The following is a 21748-nucleotide window of genomic DNA, read 5'->3' as shown; positions in this document are numbered from 1 at the left end:
AGACTGTCGCGAAAGAGTTGACTGCACTGCAAACACGGGTGGCCTGTGCGTCGTCGCACGCAAGAAATCGATTGCAAATAAGATTATGCTATATAATAGCTTTAGTTCCTCGAACTACCCTTCTGTATTTTTGTGATACTTACCATGATTTAAAAACGTGTGCGTCTCAGAATCATAGCTAAGCCCAGTTTCCGTTTTCTCGCTCACCGCTGTTTTCAGTAAAAAATATTTGTACAATTGAAAGCTAGTTGATATATCATCTGGATATCCGTGGTAAAAGCAATTACAGTCTAATGTTAAAGTTATGTTAAGTTTGCGAGGTTTTTGCCAAAGGTGAGATTTTTGTAAGGTTGTACTATCAAATATACTGCTTTCGGCCTGCTGCAAGCCTAATATAAGATACGTAAAAAAGGGTTTGTCTTGGAAATGATTTAGAAGACTGATCAATTTTTAGCTGATTAGACAGCTTTCTGTGCTGAATTTGTTTGTCTGTTTTGGTAATTTGGCTAATTGAACTGGTTGTGTCACTAAAGTGAATGTACTAGGTCAACAAAAAATGACCAAATTTGCTCGAAAATCGCTTGTGAAAAAATAATTTACAGATAGTTACTGCAATTTTTGTGGTAGTCTTGTGTCTTTGGTTCGACTCTGTTGCTTTGGTGGTCTGACATAGTCATTAGAGGAAGTTGTGCTGATATGTATGCCCACACTACATAATCATATGCAGAGTTTTCTTTGTGTTTTGATATGTTCATATGTTTGCTAAATTATTTTAGAAAATTTGATTTACAGTTAGAGTAAATACACTAGGGTTTTGGCTAGTACTGTATGGCTCTAGCTAGTAGGCCTACCTTTTTTGGACTCGTAAAGCTAGAGCATTTATCTGCGTTGTTGTAAGTAAGCTGTTGTTGTGTTTGTTTTGTTTTTTTGTACACTGCGTTTTAGTTAGTTTACTTGCTGTGGCGCCTTGTGGAAAATATGTTGTACATTATGACTATTGGTTACCACAATAAAGATTGCTCATATATATAAAATTAAGTAAGATGCCTCTATTATACATTGTATATATAAAACAAATATTGCCTCTATTATATATATATATATATATATATAAATAAGAAATCATTAAGCCTTTTCAAGCGGTAGGCTTGCATTAACGTGAGTTCAAAGTAAAGCAATAAATGAATTGAAGTAAGATTATGACAGAATTTGGAGAAACGGTTCTTTGAAAATGAATAGATATATCAAGTTACTGTACTACTAATGATCTCATGACGTGATCACTTTAGCTTGATGCTCATTCATGTTAGTGACTCTGAAAATATGGTAGCGAGCATTAGGATCACCAGCAGTCACTACAATTAGAAGTCATGTATTATAAGTAGTGTAATATAGTATGTATTGTTAGTAATAATAGTAATGTATTAGTTATGTAACAATACAATAGAATATAGTAACACAGAAAGGTTTTTAGACTGCGGTTAACATAATAACTTTACACTTTCATTATGCATCGGTTGTATTATTTTAAAAAGCAAATATAAACATACTGTTTCTTAAATTTAGAGATGTCTATTTGGTCCATTTCAGCTCCTATATCTATAGGCAAAATATCCTATATATCTCATCAAATAGCGCAATTTGTAGGTGCCATGTTATATAATATGACATATAAGGGACAAGTGAAAAGAACATACCATCAGTTTTAAGTCCTAACCAATATACTCATCTGTCTGGCTTTGCCCTTCAAACAGTAAAATAAAATAAATAGCCCGAAACAGGATATACAGCGGAGTTGTAACGCATTCTAATGAGTCTTCATCACTAACTGGTTTCAATGTAAACCAGTCAGAAACAGGATATTATCATAAAAATATATTATGGCAGTTATCAACATTTTTATCCTTTTGCGTTTCAAAGCCGACTATATCGGTTTAAGCGAATTGCCCTAGCGTGCCAAATCTGTGTCAGTCCGTGGGAATTCTTATTTTCGCTAGACTTTGTTAATAACATTTTGTTAAATGTCAATTGGTATTGTTCAACTAATTATAGGCTTGAGTAATTAAGATGTGATCTGTAATACTGTTTTAAAACCAATATTTGTGGTTAAAATGCGTGTGCAAGCTAGTTAACTCATTACATAGACTTCTGCATACTACATCTGCAACACGATTATGGTATACTGCTCAGCTTGTGCATTTCTGTTCAGTTGCTTGCAATAACTGATGAGGTGTTGGATGGTCTCTGGTGCATTCTTACACAGTCTGCATCTAGGATCATTTTAGTGTGATTGATCTGTGTTTGGAGTCGCCTAGTTGAGAGGCCTTGTTCCTGTGTTGCCACCATTATCGCCTCTGTACTCACTGTTACTCATCTTTGTTCAGTCATCTTTATATATGTCTGAGATATTACCAACTGCCAATATTTGTCAGCGTTCGGCGCCATGGATATGTTTATATCCTATAATATCAAATATAACCAGTATTGGAAGCAAGTGAATTCACTGTGTGAATTGTCAAACAGCTAATTGTTCTTTATAGTTAAGACTAGCTGAATGCCCGGTGTTGCATGGGTATTAAAAATCAACTCATAAACAGTGGCAGATAATGTAGTTCCCATTGGCTAATTTGAGTAAGTTAGTATATGTATTGCTAAACTTGCTAATAAGAGCAAGCTTCAGTGACGTTGTGCATAGCACAGTGTCATTATTAGTAATTTAATCCATGTAATGACTATCTGCTGAATAAATTCATTGTATCCCAAGTAGCTTTTCGGATTAGATTGTCATTTTGTGAAAGATAGGTTTCGAGATCAAAGCCTTGGCAATGCAGACTTTCCTTTATAGATTTTAATCACTATTGCTGGACACACACACAACAGACTGAGATTTATATAAATTACTAGTTGTAGTACCCGGCGTTGCCAGGGTAATAAAGTCTTTGGACAGAAAATTTCCTACTTCATATCATGTGAAAAGTGTTTTATGCAGTTTAAATAAATTGAAAAAAAATAAAACAACTATATAGGTTTTCAACTTTGTCAAACAACTGTAACTTTCGAACTTCATATTAAGAAGAAACTGTTTTGTACAGGTCAAATAAATTAAACAAAATAAAACAAATATAAGTGTTTAAAAGTAACAGTGAAGTGATTAGCAAGTAATAACTAAAGTTTGCTACGATTACAATAAAAGCTGATTTGGTAATGATACAATTAGTACGAACTGAAAAAACAAAATTTAAAATTCTGAATATGTTGAATTAATAATAACAATTTGTGCATAGAAGTGTATGTATAAAAAAGTTACTGTTCTATCAGAAGCTATTCATCAAAACTTTGAATACGACGATACTGGTACCTCTCGACTCTGGTACAAATGTAAAATTGAGATATTGTTCTGTCTTTGTGTGACCGAACGATGAGAGAATGCATAGGCCATTCCTACTTAAGGTAATACAATTGTCCGTGTGAGAAGTATTCACCTTCACCCCGATTTAGCAATTGAACCTTACGAAAGACCGGAAATGAAAGTTCACTGAAACGCAAAAAAGCATCAGCGTTTCATAGAGTTCATAGTGTTTCAATTATGACGTCATTTTGGGTGTGAAAATGGAAAAAAGGTGTATATGTTATGCGGTAAGAGCGATGATTTGTAATGATCTAACCCCGAAATGACCATCTTTCGTGGTTAGAGGATTGGATTGCAAATCTGCAGTTGCAATGCTCATGATTTCAAGTTCAGCAGAATGTGAAATTTTGAAACCGAAGTTTTAATAGCTATAGCTGGACATACCGCAGAACAGGAGACGCATGACAAACTTTAAGAAATGTATATATATATATATATATAGATGGTATACTTTAATCTACACTTGTATAGGGCTCTCTCGCTTTACTATTCTTTTTTAAACTAGTGTTCCTAACAGTGATATATATGAGTGTTTGTTTTTATCTAGCGATAACTTTTTAGGAATAAAAAATCCGCTGCGCACTGGATTTGAACTTGGATCCATTACACTACGCGTCCAACTGGCTGTGCTAAGCAATATTTGTGCAGATCATATTCACCACACTCTTGAAGCGCTTACAAAAACTCCTAATTACTACTAGGAAGCTTGGATTTATGCTTGACGTGTAGTGATTACAAGCAATTACTATTATAAGCAAGCTTCGGACAGGCTTTTATTATAGTGAAGATTTTATAGAGTGTATATATAGGCTATATATACACTCGCACACATATCTATATATATATACATGTATATGTGTGTGTGTGCGCGCGCACGGGCTCGTGTATATATGCATGTATGTATATACTAGTGCTGGGCACGAGTACTTCTTGGTCAACGGGTTTAGACCCGCCCCCTTCTGTTCGGGTTTTTCGAGTATCGGGTAGCTAGTAGTGCTAGGCTCGGGTATTTCTTTGCCTACGGGTTTTTCGGGTATCGGGTTTGTTGATATGGATTTTATGTTTAAAGTTTCTAAACAGATATATCTTCAAATTTACAAAGCAATTAGATTTCTTTTCAATTTATTTATCATTTTTCACAGTTTTTATCGACCAACATTCGTACTCGCAGCGTTAACAGGTGGATTGTTAAACAGTCAAGATAGTCTGGGGTTACAGGGCATTTTCGTGTCAACAGGTGGCAGAAGATAGGGTCTATGGTAGCTTAATACTTAAGCACGTTCTATGTACCTCTCTGACTTTCTGTAGATGGTGCTCGAAATCTCATTAAAAAAACTTTACATTATCGGCTTTTTCGTTAGTAAGGCTTGTTGGCTTAGTAAAACATGGTTATAATGAATTATGTAATCCATAATAGCTAGCTGTGGTAATCAATTTAAACAGAGTTATTAAATTTTCACTGCTACTACGAACGCTGATGGCTGTTTCTAACAAGGCGATAGCGGAAACAGACTAAGGACCTGTGTGTTATCAGTTATAGCGAACACGCGCCGTATTAAAAAAGGCATAGATTTGTTTACGAAGCCGAATTGGCTAATTGCGCAAATAAAATTTGACGTAAGTATTTTTTCTCACCTTTTAATGACAAGTAATCACTGCTTGGCTACAATATTTCTAGTAGGTATAGTAAATAAGGTATGATATGTTTTATTCTATCTATTAAATTAAAGACTCGTTAAACCCCATTGTCATGTCTCCTTAGCAAAAATGACACAGAAATGCCCTGTGGTCCCAGACTAAGAGCGCAGGGTGCAATAGACCGAGTTTTTGTTAACACTACCCGACGGATCCGTGTACCAAAACCCGAACTTGAAAGTCAAAACCTGAACCCGAAGGACCGGAATACCCGAAATCTCTATTACCCGATACTCGAGAGAAGATAAACCCGCGAGTTCAACGAGTATTACTACCCGTGCCCAGCACTAGTATATACCCTAGGACACTTATATTTCACTAGTGTTTAGTTTCGTGAGTAGCATACAGAGTAAAATTTCGCTGCAACTTAATTTCGCAGCTCTGATGAGTGCAAAAATATAGTGATGTGAAAATAAATGCAGTGAACAAACATAATAGATTCCTCAGGCCCAGTTCACTGGTAAGAAAAAAAATTTCAATTAGGGACTAGTTTGTAATTGTGAACCACAGGTAGAATTGTGTGAGCGATATCGACGATGAAATTTAATCGCTTGCTGTCATTTGTTTCTTGGACTATCAATGAACAAAGCTATTTAATTTCGCGTTTTCGCTCGTTTGTTATGATAGTTTAGTTTCGCTCATGAAATTTTCGCGAGAGAATGACTCCTCGAAAAATGCGAAAGTTAGATGAGGCGAATACATAAGTGTCCTAGGGTAATATGCTTTTTACACAGTAGTATGTTTTATTGCCTTATGAACGTGTATGAAGTATTGTCTTGTTGACAGCATGTAAATGTAGGTACCATAGTGTATATTTGCCGGAATTTTAAATTGTATATTGAAAAATGTGTGTGGTATGCATTTAACAATATGTGAAAGTAGGGGGTAACAACTACACAAATTTTTAATGGTTAGTTGTAATAATTGGCCAAATATCAACTGTTGATATGAGTAGCTATAAAATGCAGTCATCAGTGTACTACTGTACTGTGCGGCATATCTTGTAGTTTGCCAGGTTAAAACACTGTTATATTCTATATCACTCGGGGATACAATAGGCACTTCCATTTGATATTTTAGGTTGCCCATGTGATATTATATGTCAGCCATGTGAGTTCACATGGGTGACCTCTGATATCACATGGATGACCTTTATTATCAAATATGAAATATCAAATGGCTGAATTCTGATATTAAGTGGGTGACCTCTAATATCACACGGGAAGTCCTGTAATATCACATGAAAGTATCTACCTTATCACCGGGGTGATGTAGAATATAACATTAAACAGGCAAGCTGTAAGATATGCCCTACCTTGACAACTAAGGTTAATTGTAGTAGTGTAGAAATAATAAAGCTATAATAACAAATGTCTGCCAAGTGTTTAAAAGGGTGGAGTGAAGTTTTCTGGAAATTTTTATAAACCTAAAAATCAGGTCATTTAATAAGTTGTTAATAGCTATTATTAATGATTTTTACGTAACCTAGAAATTTAAACAGGATGTTGCCCGAGCTAGGGTAACTCCTTGCTACTCTTCCCTTATTCTCTGCTAATTCTGATAATTTCAGTTTTTGTACACTGACATGGTTCATTCTATAAATAAATGACTCCATCATTGAATCAATTGTCTAGGACACACATGATTTGCTCCAGGATTGATCCATCATTCTGACAGAGCTGGCAGAATAATGACTTTGAAGTTGTAGGGTAAACAAGTTTTTGTGGTTACATTGAACAAGCCTTCATGATGTTTGGGATAAATCATCTATTCTGAAATGGCTATAGATTTCAAAGATTGCATTAGCAGTCTTTAATAGACATTAATATTATGGGAGATTGTGTGTTTTCGAAAATTCATGTTTCTATATTAGCTGGCTTCGAGTGCAGGCCAGTAATATATATCTTGTTTATCTACGTTACAAATATCAACTAAGGTACAACACGATATGAATACCAGTATGTATATCATGTTGGCAAGTCAAAGCTGGCAAACCTAGATTTGGTTTTGACACTCACATATCAACAACTTATTACTGCTTTTGATTTTATAAATTTCTAAAAGCATTCTTCTCTAATATTTTTAACCAATGCTAACTGGTACAGTCGTACCTCTACAAACGAGTGCCTCAACATGAAAGAAATTCAAGATGCGATCAGACTTTATAGCAAGTTTCCACCTTGAAATACAAGCAATTTTCCAAATACGAGCTGGTTCTCGATGGCTACTATGTGGCCAAGTATGCGAGAGGTAGCTTTCGAGCACAATATCGCTCAGGCTTTCTCCTCAAATCAGTTGGAAAAAGGTTTTTAAGAGGTTGGCTAAAGGTTTAGTAAATGCAAAGCAAAAGGCCCCAAACCGGAACAGATAACAAAAAATAGCACGAAAAAACTAAAGTAAATTTATTAAAAGATTAAAACTTAGTTTCAAGAGTGTTTAATAAGCTAAATTCATTTAAGTTAAATTCAAAGTCTCTGCTACGTAAGGTCACAAAAGTTTCATGTGCCCGGTGTGCAGTCAAGTTACTCACGAACTGTTATTCTCCACAACGTCTGTCGTGAAAGTAAAAACTCCATACAGTAATGTACATGGTGATATTACATTTTATTGCAGATCGTGACTACTAAATATGTATCTCTGTCCTTGTTAGCGTAGGTCAGGGGTGTCAAACTCATTTTCACCGAGGGCCACATCAGCGTAATGGCTGTCCTCAAAGGGCCAGATGTAACTTATAATTGTAATGAAATGTAATCGAATAATATAAAATAACTTAAACTAGTCTTTGATATTAAATAACTCTTGACTTTATTACTTAAAGTTGCAAACAGAACAGTTGCACAGCAAAATATGCAAAACACTTGTTTTCGAAAAAAAATCAGAAAAGTTACATAATACCCATCAACATGGGCATACTTTCAGTAAAATCAAAAATTGTGAGCTGCTAAGAACATGAATTTGTTGGCATACACACATTAAATCTGCAAACACTAAATAATTGCAACAGCAGCAACACAAAATCAATATGTAAGCAGCAAAAAATCAAAAAATTATTTGCTATTTGCTGAAACAAAGTTAGACTTGCACCAAAGAAATTACAAAATATACAGAGTTTGACTAAAATTAGTGATTTATTACATACAATACAAAGTTATGAATAATAGTTAGTCATGAACATGAAAATCACGAAACTATAATTTCGAATTTTTCCTCGCGAGTATTATCTTCATAGCATAGCAAATCTACATCCTAATATAACTCAAATAAACTGTCATGAACATGTTTCAAAGAATAAAATTATGTTCAGTAACTCTGTTCTTGACTTTTCAGACTTCAGGGGCCGCTCTAAGAATGACTATGATCCTATCGAGATCGAATAACTTTTGTCTGACTACGGTTGACAGCCTAAAAAGTGCATTTTTATTCGAGTGTAACGATGCAAATTGACAAAATTAAAAGTTAGTAAAAACTTCGAAACATTAAAAATAATGTTTCAATTTAATTTATGCAGTCTTTCACTGTCTTACCCCTTCTGAATCTGCATATTTACTTCTCGAGTTGAAAAAAATTGATCGCGAACGATAAATTTTAAAGTGACAGCGATGATTTCCGGTTCAGTAGATGTCGAAATGGGCGTAGTAATTTAGTTATAACTTTTGCCAGAGAGATCATTGAGGTATTTATGTACGTTTGTTTGATTGGCCAGAAAAAAGTTTTTCTGACTAATCAAAATTATTCTCATGTAATGTAAAAATAACAACACAAGGAATAGACAAAGTTTAGAGGCAAGATAACTCGCGTTGGTGTGCCTAGCAACGTTATAAATACGGGAGAATGAGTCTCGGGCGAATGAGTAATTAAGCCCTCGCGGGCCACATAAAATGAGGTGGCGGGCCACATGTGGCCCGCGGGCCATGTGTTTGACACCTGTGGCGTAGGTACTGAATTACTACAATTGAAAACACTTTTTTCCATGTTTTAGGTTGTTTTTTTATAATATGGTGACGGATTAATTGGTACTTAGTTTTTTCGTATAAAAAATAGTCCCATTGCTGGTAGGTATGACTGGATATGAAATCCATGTGGTTAGACTAGTCATTTATAACTAACCACTACCCTAGGACACATGTATTCGCGTCATCTAACTTTCGCGTTTTCGCAGATTCATCCTCTCGCGAAAACTTCATGAGCAAAACTAACTAAACTATCATAACGAACGAGCGAAAACGCGGAATTAAATAGCTTTGTTCATTGATAGTCCAAGAAACAAATGGCAGCAAGCGGTCAAATTGCATTATCGATCTCGGCCACACAATTCTACCTGCGGTTCACAATTACAAACTAGTCCCAAATTGAAAATCTTTTCTTACCGGTGAACCGAACTTGAGGAATCTAATTATGTTTGTTCCACTGCATTTATTTTCACATCACTATGTTTTCGCACTCATCAGAGCTGCGAAATTAAGTTGCAGCGAAATTTTACTCTGTATGCTACTCACGGAACTAAATACTAGCGAAATATAAGTGTCCTAGGGTAGTTTAAAATGTGAGTAGTGACTAGTCAATATGAGGCTATTGAAAATTCTTCACATGTGTTCTCTCAACTTCTCAGTTTGGTCTTCTTAACTGGCTCAATCAATTGTTTTTGACACATGTATGATTTGCCCCAGAATTTATCCATTCTAATGACAGAGTTGTCAGAATAATGACTTTGGTTATAATTTAGATTATAATAATATTACAATCCTTTCAACCAACTTGTGTTAAACTACTTCTACAACCCTGTTAGTCCAACTTTTGTTCTAACTTGCAGGGTTTGCAGCGGGTCACTGCATGGAACATGCTTACCCACAAGAAGCCTGCATGCTTCTCCCGTTCTGTGGTGAGTTGTCATATCATGTGACTAATGGGTAGCTTAGCAAGTGGAGGCTGCTGATTATCTCATATTGCTGTAAGGTAGAGTTGTAGTAGTGACTCGGTAGGGTAGCCGCCGTTTGACTGCACCAAGTAGAAAATTTAAAGTGATATAGCCGTTTGTAACGACAAAATTTAGTCGATCATCGAGCATGTTGGTTTTGTTGCTTTTGATTAACTTGTGTTACATTGAAAAAGAAAATAACACATTTCCCAAATCAACAATTCATGATTATGTCTTTGACAGTCACATTTGAGCTTTGATATTGGTTACAAAAAGCCTACCGTAAGTCCTTATGCTCAAGCCGCGCAGTTTGTCGTTGGACGCGGTTTCTGGCTCAAGGTCATAGACCGCGGCTAAAGCCAAGTTTTTAAAACTTACGTGGGCTCAGGGCGGCTTCTCGATAAATGCGGTCTCTGCTCAGTTTCGAACTATAACCATAGAATCACAGTCATGATACACTTTTTGGCGACCTACTAGTTTATTTTCAAGGTCATATTTATGGAATACTTTAGACTAAAGAAGAATTTATCGCTCTAAGTCGCGATGAATTCGTGACACATTAGTGGGAGACAAGTGGTTGGGAGCGTGTTAATACCTGTTGACATCGAAGCAGAAACTGTGGACCAAACTGAGTGCAAAACAGTTTTTCTTATTCAAGAGGACGGGGTATAGCAAAACCCGGCTCAACACTCTCGCTCCCGAAAGGGTCAAGGTCGACAAAACCTCAGTCATTAGCCGCGGTCTGTGGGCATATGCGGCTTGTCGGTAAGGGCGGCTAGATAACACAGGCGGCTTATTGGAAGATTATTTTTTCTTTCGTGAGTCGTCTGTTTTTGAGCACAGGCCGGGCGGCTTGAGCATGAGAACTTACGGTACAAAATATAACATCAGTCTAGTAATAACAATAGCAATGGATATATAGTGGTATTTTTATTTCATTATTAAAACCTCATCTTAAAAATTGACTTCTTTTCCTTATTAATGCTTGCCAGTGACGTAGTTAGCATTGTTGTTGTTGATTTGTTCCTGTTGACATCTTACGTGTCTCTCATGGAGTTGATATTGGGCCGCGGGGGCTTCTTAAAAGTATGTACATGAGCCATTATAATTCAATACTAGTAAAAGTGGAAACAACTCATATGGTGTGCACAAATAGCTCTCTGGTATTACTCTACCCCTATGCTGTTATGGAGCATTCGGAATAAAAGCCTTGCAAGTTTTATAATATGACGCTTAGTTTTTCAGGCCATACATTAACTCAAAAATTACCATTGCATTCTATTATCAGTTTATCTTTTGCCATATTATGGATAATATTCATATTTATTATAATTTAGCTCTAAGATATGCCACAAAGGATTTATTTTTGTTGCCTAAGAGAGCATTTCGACTAATTGCAAATCTACTTCATGTTCCAGCATATTTTATTATAGCAAATGATCTTTCCAAATCTTTGCATCTTCTTATTTTACCTCTGCTACATGTTTATTTTACTTCAATTAAAGGTTTCAAGATTTTTCATGGTTTGTGTCCTCATTTTTTGAGAACACTCATTTTTTCAGTCCTCATTTTTGTGTGAACTAATTGCATAGGCTACATCTAACAATTATTTTGAAAATATCATTGCACGCTGCCTCAACAATCTTCTGCCTAATATTCATTCTCTTAGCAGAGTTTGGTATTTCAAACACTATACAAACCATTTGTTTGATTTTAGTGGCTAACTGTTGACATTTTTCTTTTTCATGGCATGATTGTTGTATGGCGTAATACGAAAAACATTTTTGTTTGAAATGAAATTCTAACAAATAAAGTACCTTATATCAGTCTAGCCCTCAGCATGTTGTATAATATTAGTAAGATCCATTCTCTCTCTCCCCAAAGTGGAGTTGTCTCCACAATAAACAGCGTTGTTTAGCTAGCTTGTTTCAATGTTGAAGCACATAAATTACTTTTTTTTTATTGTATATTTCAATACATCAGAGTCTTGGCTTTCGAATGAGCTATTGTTTGCCATGGTGAGACAGACATTGGTTGGTGTTTATACGATTTCACCAGAGCTCTACCACGAAAAAGTTTACTGGCATAGTCTCGAAAATTGTGACGTCACAATTCTCATATTCGTTGTTGTGTGCTCTTGCGGCTTATTTATCAACTATGAAAGTGACGATAATGACGCTAGTGGCAGGCGAAGGTAGGACAACTCCAGAGAACGAATGAAGATGACAAAGGAATCAGTGTCATTAGTTCTCCATGTACATATTATTTCTATGACAAGTACCTCAGAATCCAAGAACCATACTATATTTTCCCGATGATATTATGCACTAGCTCTTTATTTTTAATGCGTTGTTAAGGGTGACGACTGAGACTAATTAATTTCAAGCATTGCGTGATCTCGCGAAAGTGCGATTGACATTTAGTCCTAGGGCCACGCAACCGCAGGTCATAATTTAATCGATGTGATTAAATGTGATCGATGTGATTTCATTACCTTTATCAACGACAGTACATTTATTGACGCATAATTAATTAACCCAGAACATGTGTTTGTATTGGTCGGGCGTTAGCCCGATTGCTGCATTGTTGATTATTTAGAATCTTAGTTTATTATTAGCGCTCTCCGGGTTTAACAGCACCGATTGTCACAGAAAAACGCAGCCTCAATGGCAGCGAAAGGGATCGACGACCTAAGGCTAAATGAGAATTATGACGCCACATTTTGAGTACCTGAACCAAGTGTTTTTTTTTGCAGGACGTACTTGTGACACCCCGTTTTTCTTAGTTCTATCATTCTTTGTGTATTGAATATAGGCTCATTCGAAAGCCAAGACTGATGTATTGAAATATATAATAAAAAAATTATGTAATTTATGTGCTTTAACAGTTTCAATGTTTTTAGTTGAAACTTTTTATGCCCATCAATGTATGGATTAGTATGGAGGTTTTCACATTTCGTCATATTTGAAAACCTACCTTTTATAGTGGAGAGCCGTTAAAGAGGAAGAAGAGAGTCGACCCAGCTATTCTTCGAATGCAACTTGAGCGAAAGAAGAAGAGACTTGAGAAGCAGATACGGCAGCAGCTCAAATTTGCAAGGAAATTGAAACCTATTGATGACTATGAACTACACAGGGAGCTGCCAAAGGACTCTGGGTAGGCTGGTTAACTTTCTTTGGATGACTATTTGTATGTATATAAATATATTTATTTATTTATAATTGTAGTATGTGTAATATAAAGAGTACTTATTTGTTATTTAATCACTACAAACTAGTTTGAAGCACACATGGGTCCGCTGTCACCAGGTGATAACTTCAGATAGAGAGAATACAAGTGATGGATCTAATCAACCAATGAGAACCGTCTAAGGAGTTCCTTTTTTCAAATGCCTGTGCAGCTAGCTGTTAGCATGTCTGCATGATTATGCAATCTCTTTTTTTTTAATGTGCACTGGTCTGGTTTGCAAATAATCATTAACATTTAAAAAAAACAAAGGTTGCATCTTGTGTTTGAGTTGGCTTAACATTGGTTAACTTTTTTTCTCATTAAACAGGGTGTGCTCCATTTAGTCTCCATATATGCTTGCGAAGGTCTGTCTGGTTTTTATGTGCTTAATTGAATGGCACTTTGTTGTTGTTGTTGTTGTACCTGGCTTTTGAGTCTGTTTCACAAAGTCCAATTTATTTTTCATTCTGTTGTGGTCTGTTCTAGTCACTATTGCTTCATACACTCTACACTGATAAGAACCACATTGAGGGAACCCTTCTGGCGGTTCTCATTGGTTGATGGCACTTACCCATTGACCACCGAGCTGTGGCTGATGGATCATTCTTACACTCACTAGTAGCCATCTTGTGTTCCATCGTTTTGAAGTTATCACCTGGTGAGAGCCGACCTGTGTCCGCTTTAAACAAGTTTGTAGTGATTGGCTAGCATCCAAGTACTCTTTATATTATACATATAACATACTATATAACATAACATGACATATACTATATAACATAACATATATTATATGTTATAATATTATATGTTATAATATATATTATATTATACATGTAGATGACTTTGTTTGATAATCAATATCATCTCTGGAACGTTTTCCATGATGTGTCAGCAAACTGAAACAAAAAAAAACATATCAGGAAAGATGAAAACAGGGTTGGTGTATAATTTTCCTTCAACAGAAATCTTAATAAAGTACTCAAGTATTTTTTTCTGAAACGAGCCTTTAATTGGATTCAATGCAAGGCCCGTGATATACTGTTTAAAAATTATACCTTGTTTAAGGTTTACTTGCAACGAAATTTACATTACAGGTATTTGGTATTAAAAGGTTCACCATGTCTTACTTTGCTGTGTTGTAGGTGCAAAATATGTGGAAATGTGATTACAAGCTCATAAAAGCTCATAAACGAACAGTTAATTACGAAAACTGTAGTTTGGAATCGCTTTGTTTGACTGACGTACTCCAACAGTTTGGTTCTTATTTTGACACGTGATGTTATCACGTGAAATTAAAGGCCCATAAAAGACTCGATATAAAACGTCCCGTAGCACTAGTTTATGACAAATACTTCGGGTTCTATCGGAAAGCCCTGATCAAATATAAATGCTCGCTACTTCACAGTATCGTTTCGGCCTGGTCTAATCATCTAGTTTTAATCTGATTATGTGACCCATACGTTCTGCTAAATCGCTCGAACAGTTCTTGTAGCATTTTTCGACTATCGCAGGTGACCAACAGGCTCCTCATGTTCATCGGATATGCTCTTCGTCAAGCTAATGTTAAAAAATTTTTACGGTAGGTTTTGAGATGTCAGTGCTCAAATGACAGCTTTACAATTATGATGAAACAGACACGTAAGGACAATAGACTTTGTTTTATTGAATGCGTGAAGTATATTTGAATATATTTCGACGAGTGAGGTCGCATGAAAGTGTAAACAGAAGCCATCTTGTTCATCTATGTCCCATTCGAGTCATTTTGGAAAATTGGATTCTAATCTACGGCGTTTTCATGATGGCTGAGATGAACTGTTCGTTTTTGAGCTTTTAAGATCTTGTAATCACATTTCCACATATTTTGCACCTTCAACACAGCAGAGTAAGACATGGTGAATCTTTTGATATGAAATAACTGTAACTGTAATGAATTCTGTTGCAAGTCAACCTTTAATATTCCTTCACGTGTTCAGATACTCCAGTTATGAACTTTTAACCTAACTCAAGTGGCTGATTAGATCCTTGTTCATGCCCGTCTCAATTTGTATTGTTACTCATCACTTACTTTAACAGTTATATTTAAAATAGCAAAAAAATTACATGTAAAAATAGCTGTTGTCGAGAGTTGAACTTTTTCCATTTCTCCGGCTTAATGAAGTTAACATTGCTCATCACCAAAATCATCACTATCGTGCTATTGGTGAGCATTTACGGAAGGTACAATTATTCAGATGTCCATTTTAGTAGCTGACATCCGACTGCTGAATAGAAACAGTTAATATCGCAACCAAATGAGGTAGGCCGCCATTGCTAACATGCTGATTAAAGTCGGTAAAAAATGAAATCATGTGTATCACATACCTCGATAAGGGCTTATTCAAGGATTTATTCATCATGTGAGACATTGTTTGGTAACTATGGTACCCTTGTATCCTCCAAAAAATGGTCACAAGAAAAATGGTCATAAAAAAATGGTCGCAACTGAAGATTGGTCAAAAACTCTGATGATGGCTTTAGGAAAGTGAGTTTTTTATCGCAAGAGGCTTTTCATGCATGAATGTCATCTGATTCAATTTATCTTACAGTTATGCCAATATTGAATAACATGCTAAACTCTGTCACAAGGGTGTTCACAAGTCACGCCCACTCATCATGACTCCTATCTGTATAATAGCATGTATGCGTGTAGTTACTGTCTAACTGTTGATAACTACTTTTTATTCAGTTGTTTCTTATTTTACGATCGTTCATCGTCTAACAATGGCTCTACCGACAAAAGGCTAATCTGTCAAGCTAAGATAGGTGGAAGAGCATTTTAAGGTCCGGATCCCTTTCCTGCCATCATTGATAGTATTTGTATCAGTCAAACTCATCCTGTTGCTTGCAGATCTCATTGTCTAGGACATAACAGCTTTTTGTGATTCATTTAACAGTCTAATCTCTAAACTCAACATGTTATCGTATAGAGTGTTTGTAAATATACATGCATATCCAATTGTTAGCCTATGAATAACCAACTTCTATAATTCTCAGTGTTTGTTTTTGTACACCCTATGTCCAGTTATAGCAATGAAAATCTATTAACGAAAAACATGTATCGCAGACGATTTGATCTCGGAACCTCCTGTGCACAAGGCGACAAGATAATCCATCAAGTTAAAATGGATTCATTCGGCAGATACTCGTTATATGGGTTAAAATACGAAACATCACTAATGCTTGCTCTCATGTTTCTTATTAGTAAGTTTAGCAATACATATACTAGCTTACTCAGATTAGACATTGGAAACTAAGTTATCTGCCACTGTTTGTAAGCTGTTTGATATACCTGTGCAACATCGGGCATTCGGCAAGTATACATAAATTGTAAAACATGGCCGTATCAAACTTTATCAACCCAAACAAGTTTTTTGTGTAGTTATCAAGCCTTGTCAACAACTATACAAAAATAAAAAAGTGTATGCACTCGAAATATTTTAGCAATTATTATTTTGTATTTTATTCTTCAACCACTTTGCTGGATTATGGCCCAAAACTAAAGGTAGGGCCACACGAGACAAAATTCTCACGAAATCGGCGAAATTTGGATGAAACGATTCGTACGAATTGACATTTGGACGAATTTGTCAATCGTTGGTTGCGCACAATGAACGAATTCTGAATTGGACGAAACGTCAGAAATTCCTACGAATCGTTGTTTGATTGGTCGGTTGAAAAGGTTAGTTGAATGTTGAAGGTCGTTTTCTTTTGCGCATGTTTGTACTGAAGCAAATGATTGAAACGGAATCAGCTTCAATTTATCACTGTGTTATGATTGGCTAGTTAAAGGTTGGTTTCATACGAATCCGTGGTGGGGAAACTCCGTGTGGCAGGTCAGAAATTTCGTATGACTGGAATTTCCCAGATTAGTTGAAATTACACGATACGTGTGGCCTTACCTTAAAAATTGGTCCAACGAGGTGTTTAGTAAGCTTTCACTGCCCTTCTTAATTGGTGGCCTGTTTTAGCGCCTCGCAAATGTGAGAATTTCATGCTAGTTTTCAGCCTTTGTAACACCAAATCGGATTCGTGTTGTCATAGTTTAAATTGTCATATTTAATATTTATATTTGTCATATTATTCTGGCTGTGCGTTGGAAACCTCCTGCCGCTGGTGAAACAGAATCTTTATTCCGTCTGGTTTCACCATGAGTTCATGCATTTTGTGAAAGCATTTCATTTTTGTAGTCCGAGACCCCGAGAAGAAGGAGCTGACTCTATGGAGGAGCGCCTACGACGGCAGCAACTTTGTGTGGAGTGGTCACACTATAAGTACCATCAAAGCTTGGAGCGAATGAAAACGTTCTCTAATATGATCAAGGCCCAAGAAAAGGCTTTAGCTGAGCTTAAAATAGCCAGCACTGAAAAATATGATATGGCTGTACAGGTTGGTATACATATATATATCATGATATGGCTATACATGTTAGTATGTGTTATACCATGGTATGGCTGTACAGGTTAGTATAATATGTATAAAATGGTATGGCTGTACCAGTCAGTAGATGTATAGCATGACAGTTGAAGCCACAAAGTAGGAGGTATTACTACTGCATGACAAGGTCACAAAGGTTAGTTTTTTTATAAGATGGCTCTATATGCTCTCATTGGTTGGTCTGAGACTCTTTTTCCAGACATTTCTTGTGGTGGAATTTCAACACTGCCTGTGCAATTGTAGAAAGATGACGATATACTTGAATACAGTTTCACAGGCCCAACTGAAACGCCCCCTATTGTTGGTTATGTGCAAGACGGAAAATATACTGAAACTACAAAATCATATGACCTTGACCCTGAAATTGTAAAGCTTATGTTAGAGAAGAATACTAAATTGAACCTGGAAAGCAAGAAAGCAGCTAAAGATGCCAAACGAGCCGCTAAGGGCTAGATGAACTCTGCTCCACAGGCTAGGTTTTTGCCAGAATTATTCCGTCATTCATATTTTACATCAAGGGTCTTTTTATAGTCAATTCACAAGTTTACTTGATGTGAGTTGTTAGCGCTCTTATCGTCATGAACTTTATCAGGTACCGCCTTACTTCTTATATCTGTGTTGCTAATTGGTCTCCTTGTGGCTGCTGTATGTACATTAACTATTAAAGACAGGTATGAAATACAACTTTGTACTGTTATACAAACTATGTTCATGTACCGATACTGCACCATTGAACCAATGCTATTAATATAGCGCAAGTGCTATATTGTTGGGGCAGTTATTAGAAATTGTAATATTACAATGGACATTTTATTGCTGCGTAATTACCTGCAGTAGTTACTGAAAAGCCATTATAGGTTTTCAGATTGCAGAATGAAGTAAAGCTTTGCTGTGTTTTTTCATCTTGCATCAACATACCATGGTTTCAACATATGAAGATGTCAGAATGAATTACACTCGGATGTAAAGGGGCGACTGTACAAGGAAAATATGTCAGTTTTTTTAGTGCCTCTTGTCACTTTTACAAAGTGTATGATGGAAATTGTAATCTGCACAATGAGGGCCACTCATCTCAACAATTCAAATCTACATACATGTACGAATCACCTGTACACGCAACTGTATTGTTTCTCGTTCAATTATGAAGGTTTATGTAGCTGCAATTTTAAATGGTCAATAGTGATAAAGAAAAACTCTGGGATAATCTTTATATTTTAATTATAAGATGAATGATAGAGGTAGCTATCATTTATCTTGTTTTTGATTACTATCAAGGGATGCCTACCCTCATCAAGCCACTGATCTTCCACCATACCAATCATTTTAATTGCTCGTTGTTAAGTAGCGCATTGCTATTTCTAATAGTTGCAGCAGTTTATATCACTATGGCAGCATTTCAAATGTCATGAAAGTTGACAACTGTTGAGGGTATTTTAAAATTTATTCAAGAAATCAGTTGGAATGTTACAAAGAATAAATAGAAGTCTAAATTTTAAGCTAGTACGGACATGTAGAAGCTGTCTGGTTGTTAACAATTCATTGCGTAGACCTGATATCAGCTGTGGTGCGAGCAGCGATCATCTGTCATGATAATCATCCATGTGTGTAGCAAATACATGCGAATTAAGCCTTCTTTCACAGGGGTTAGTGCTGACACACGATCAGTTATGCTGTTTTATCAGTTCATTAGCTTCTTGCTTTCTTTTCTAACTCATCTGATTCGTCGCTGCCTCATTGGCATCTTCGTAATCAAAAATTGATGACTTTAAAGTGTGTGGTGAGGAATGAAATAATCACTATCATCATGTGATTTGATTGAGTAGCTCATCAAATTTATAGCTCCGTCACAACAACACAGCATGGCGGCTCGGCAACTCTCCTTCCTCTTGGTTTTACTGTCTTGTATCATGGGTAAGATATTACTGTCCAGATATTACTGCCGTGTATCACTGTCCAGACATTACTGTCTTGTATCAAGGGTAAGATATTACTGCCATGTATCACTGGCCAGATATTACTGCCATGTATCACTGGCCAGATATTACTGCCATGTATCACTGGCCAGATATTACTGCCATGTATCACTGGCCAGATATTACTGCAATGTATCACTGGCCAGATATTACTGCCGTGTATCACTGTCCAGATATTACTGTCTTGTATCATGGGTAAGATATTACTGTCTTGTATCAAGAGTAAGCTCCTAGTTATTTGGGAGGTTCTATGAACTGTTCTCCTGAGAGATAAAGAGTGAACTTCACTAGATCATAATAAAAATTGCGTAGGCAGTCTTATTCGTGAGAGTCTGAACTTTCTTGCAGCTTTTCAACGATCGTTAATCCTCAGATGTTTCCACATCTAATGAACAGTAGTGCTAACCTAAGTGGGGAAATATAAACAAGGCTGAATCTAAGTCTAAATAAGATTTAGATGTCGAACTCTAACTTTCTCTATAAAATACTTGATCATCACTCGACTTAATTTCTGCTGCCAAAACAGGCACGAGGTGTTAAAAATCCTGATAAATCAGGACAGAGAACACAAACTTCTATGAAACACAGAGGAGTATCAATAGTTGTAATAAAATCTGGAATAACTCAGACCAAATAGACATATAAAGCTAAAACTATATATATTTCTTTTCCTGAAACACTTTAACATACATTTCACTGTTCAACATGAAGTGCTTACAACGAATTAATTTAAGATGGTTTATGGCAGAGCTGCTCTCAAATCATGGTGATTTGGATATTTGAAGCAAATCATTTTGTACTGATTTGACACAAATGATGATTTGATTCGATTTGAAAAGTTTTGGAAGTAACTTGAATTGATTTGAAGTTTCGGGCTGATTTGAAGACTTGATTTGAAAAATAATTCAAATCACATCGCTATTGATAGCCTTGTCTTCTGTAACCGATCAAAACATTTTCACGACATTTGCGAAGTTAGCCCAAACTTTGGCAAGAAATGCACACCATCAGTACCGAGGCCAAGCAATCGCGTGTGTGTGTCCCTCTACAAAAAAAGAAAAAGACCGCGTGCCGTGTGTGTAAAAGAAATCAACATGAGCAGCTCTGGTAAGTTGTGGAAAAGGCATGTTTGTAGTTGTGGTGCTGGCATTGAATACTTTGATGTCAATTATTTGATTGCTAGTAATTGGTTGTGACTATCCCACTCTAACCTCACAATCACTAGCCAAAATACAAATTACTTGTGCTGTGCCTGCGGCATGAATGAATGAATATAGTATTATAATATATAATATTCTATACAATACTATTCCATGCTGCCAACACATTCAATATTCACAGTAATAACAATGTTCATGAATATAAATATGCATTATATTATAATTGGGTAGGATTTAATTAATAAAATAAATTAAAATTTTATTTGTTATATAAAATTTATTAGAATAATATTAAATAACATTTTGATTTAATTTATTATTTTAAATTATAAAAGAATAGCATAAAAATAACATTCTATCCAAGTAAGTATAATAAATGTAATATATATATATATCATACATAGTTTTAACATTACCATTTATCTATACATTATTATTATATAATTAATTATATTATATGTATAATAATATAATTAATAATATTTTATACACAGTCACTTACTTACTAAGTGAAGTATAATACTTAAAACGGGATTTCGATTAAAAAGGATGATGTACAGAAAGAGGAAGTCACATGCACTCAGCAAATACAAACATGTGTTAATGAAGATATGTTCGCTGATTTTTGAATAGAGCACCTTTAGCTAGTACCAGTAACCTAGATTCAGTACATTAGGAGATTGAAAAGTATATGGCGAAAAGCAGATCTTCTTGTAACACTCTAAGCTATTGGCAAGGTGAGACAGTTACTGAGGCTTAGAAAGCTGGCGCTGAAGGTCCTTTCAGTACCAGCTTCATCAGCTCCCATAGAACGGGTTTTTAGTAAAATTGGCTTCATCATGAGGCCACACAGGAGCTCCTTGACATCTGAGAACTTGCGCAAGCTAGTTTTTCT

The 21748-nt window shown here is 35.8% G+C and overlaps 2 protein-coding genes and 1 long non-coding RNA gene across 4 annotated transcripts in view; 2 read left to right on the top strand and 1 right to left on the bottom strand.

Annotated features, from left to right (window-relative positions):
- The first annotated feature begins 196 nt into the window (after nucleotides 1-196).
- LOC137387787 (large ribosomal subunit protein mL40-like) lies at nucleotides 197-18423 on the top strand. Its single transcript, XM_068074298.1, has 5 exons — nucleotides 197-333; nucleotides 9915-9983; nucleotides 13005-13175; nucleotides 17474-17672; nucleotides 17964-18423. The coding sequence occupies exons 1-5, from the start codon at nucleotides 305-307 to the stop codon at nucleotides 18171-18173; spliced, it is 678 nt and encodes a 225-aa protein (XP_067930399.1). The 5' UTR covers nucleotides 197-304; the 3' UTR covers nucleotides 18174-18423.
- LOC137388707 (uncharacterized) lies at nucleotides 7893-8713 on the bottom strand. Its single transcript, XR_010978002.1, has 2 exons — nucleotides 8629-8713; nucleotides 7893-8506 (listed from the first exon to the last, which is right to left on the bottom strand). It is a non-coding gene; the product is annotated as an uncharacterized lncRNA (long non-coding RNA).
- Nucleotides 18424-19525: 1102 nt separating the features above from the next.
- Nucleotides 19526-21748, top strand: part of LOC137387450 (mucin-3A-like) — a 31886-nt gene continuing 29663 nt past the window's right edge. The window contains exon 1 of one of the 2 annotated variants that reach the window (XM_068073876.1): nucleotides 19526-19631. In XM_068073876.1, the coding sequence (XP_067929977.1) occupies nucleotides 19580-19631 (52 nt within the window). In that variant the 5' untranslated portion in view covers nucleotides 19526-19579. Of the gene's footprint in view, nucleotides 19632-19878; nucleotides 19889-21748 lie in introns of those variants that run through there. The other variant, XM_068073877.1, reaches the window with a different exon arrangement.

The sequence above is a fragment of the Watersipora subatra genome, chromosome 2 (genome assembly GCF_963576615.1).
Source record: "Watersipora subatra chromosome 2, tzWatSuba1.1, whole genome shotgun sequence".
Lineage (NCBI taxonomy): Eukaryota > Metazoa > Bryozoa > Gymnolaemata > Cheilostomatida > Watersiporidae > Watersipora > Watersipora subatra.
Note: the sequence above shows the minus strand (reverse complement) of the source record. Positions and strands in the feature narration are given on the sequence as shown.

Bases quoted from the DNA above. Each gene is read 5' to 3' on its own strand.
- LOC137387787 (XM_068074298.1), top strand. From the start codon at position 305: ATGTTAAGTTTGCGAGGTTTTTGCCAAAG. The intron at 334-9,914 runs GTGAGATTTTTG...TCTAACTTGCAG, and splicing joins TTGCGAGGTTTTTGCCAAAG to GGTTTGCAGCGGGTCACTGC. The intron at 13,176-17,473 runs GTAGGCTGGTTA...TCATTTTTGTAG, and splicing joins GAGCTGCCAAAGGACTCTGG to TCCGAGACCCCGAGAAGAAG.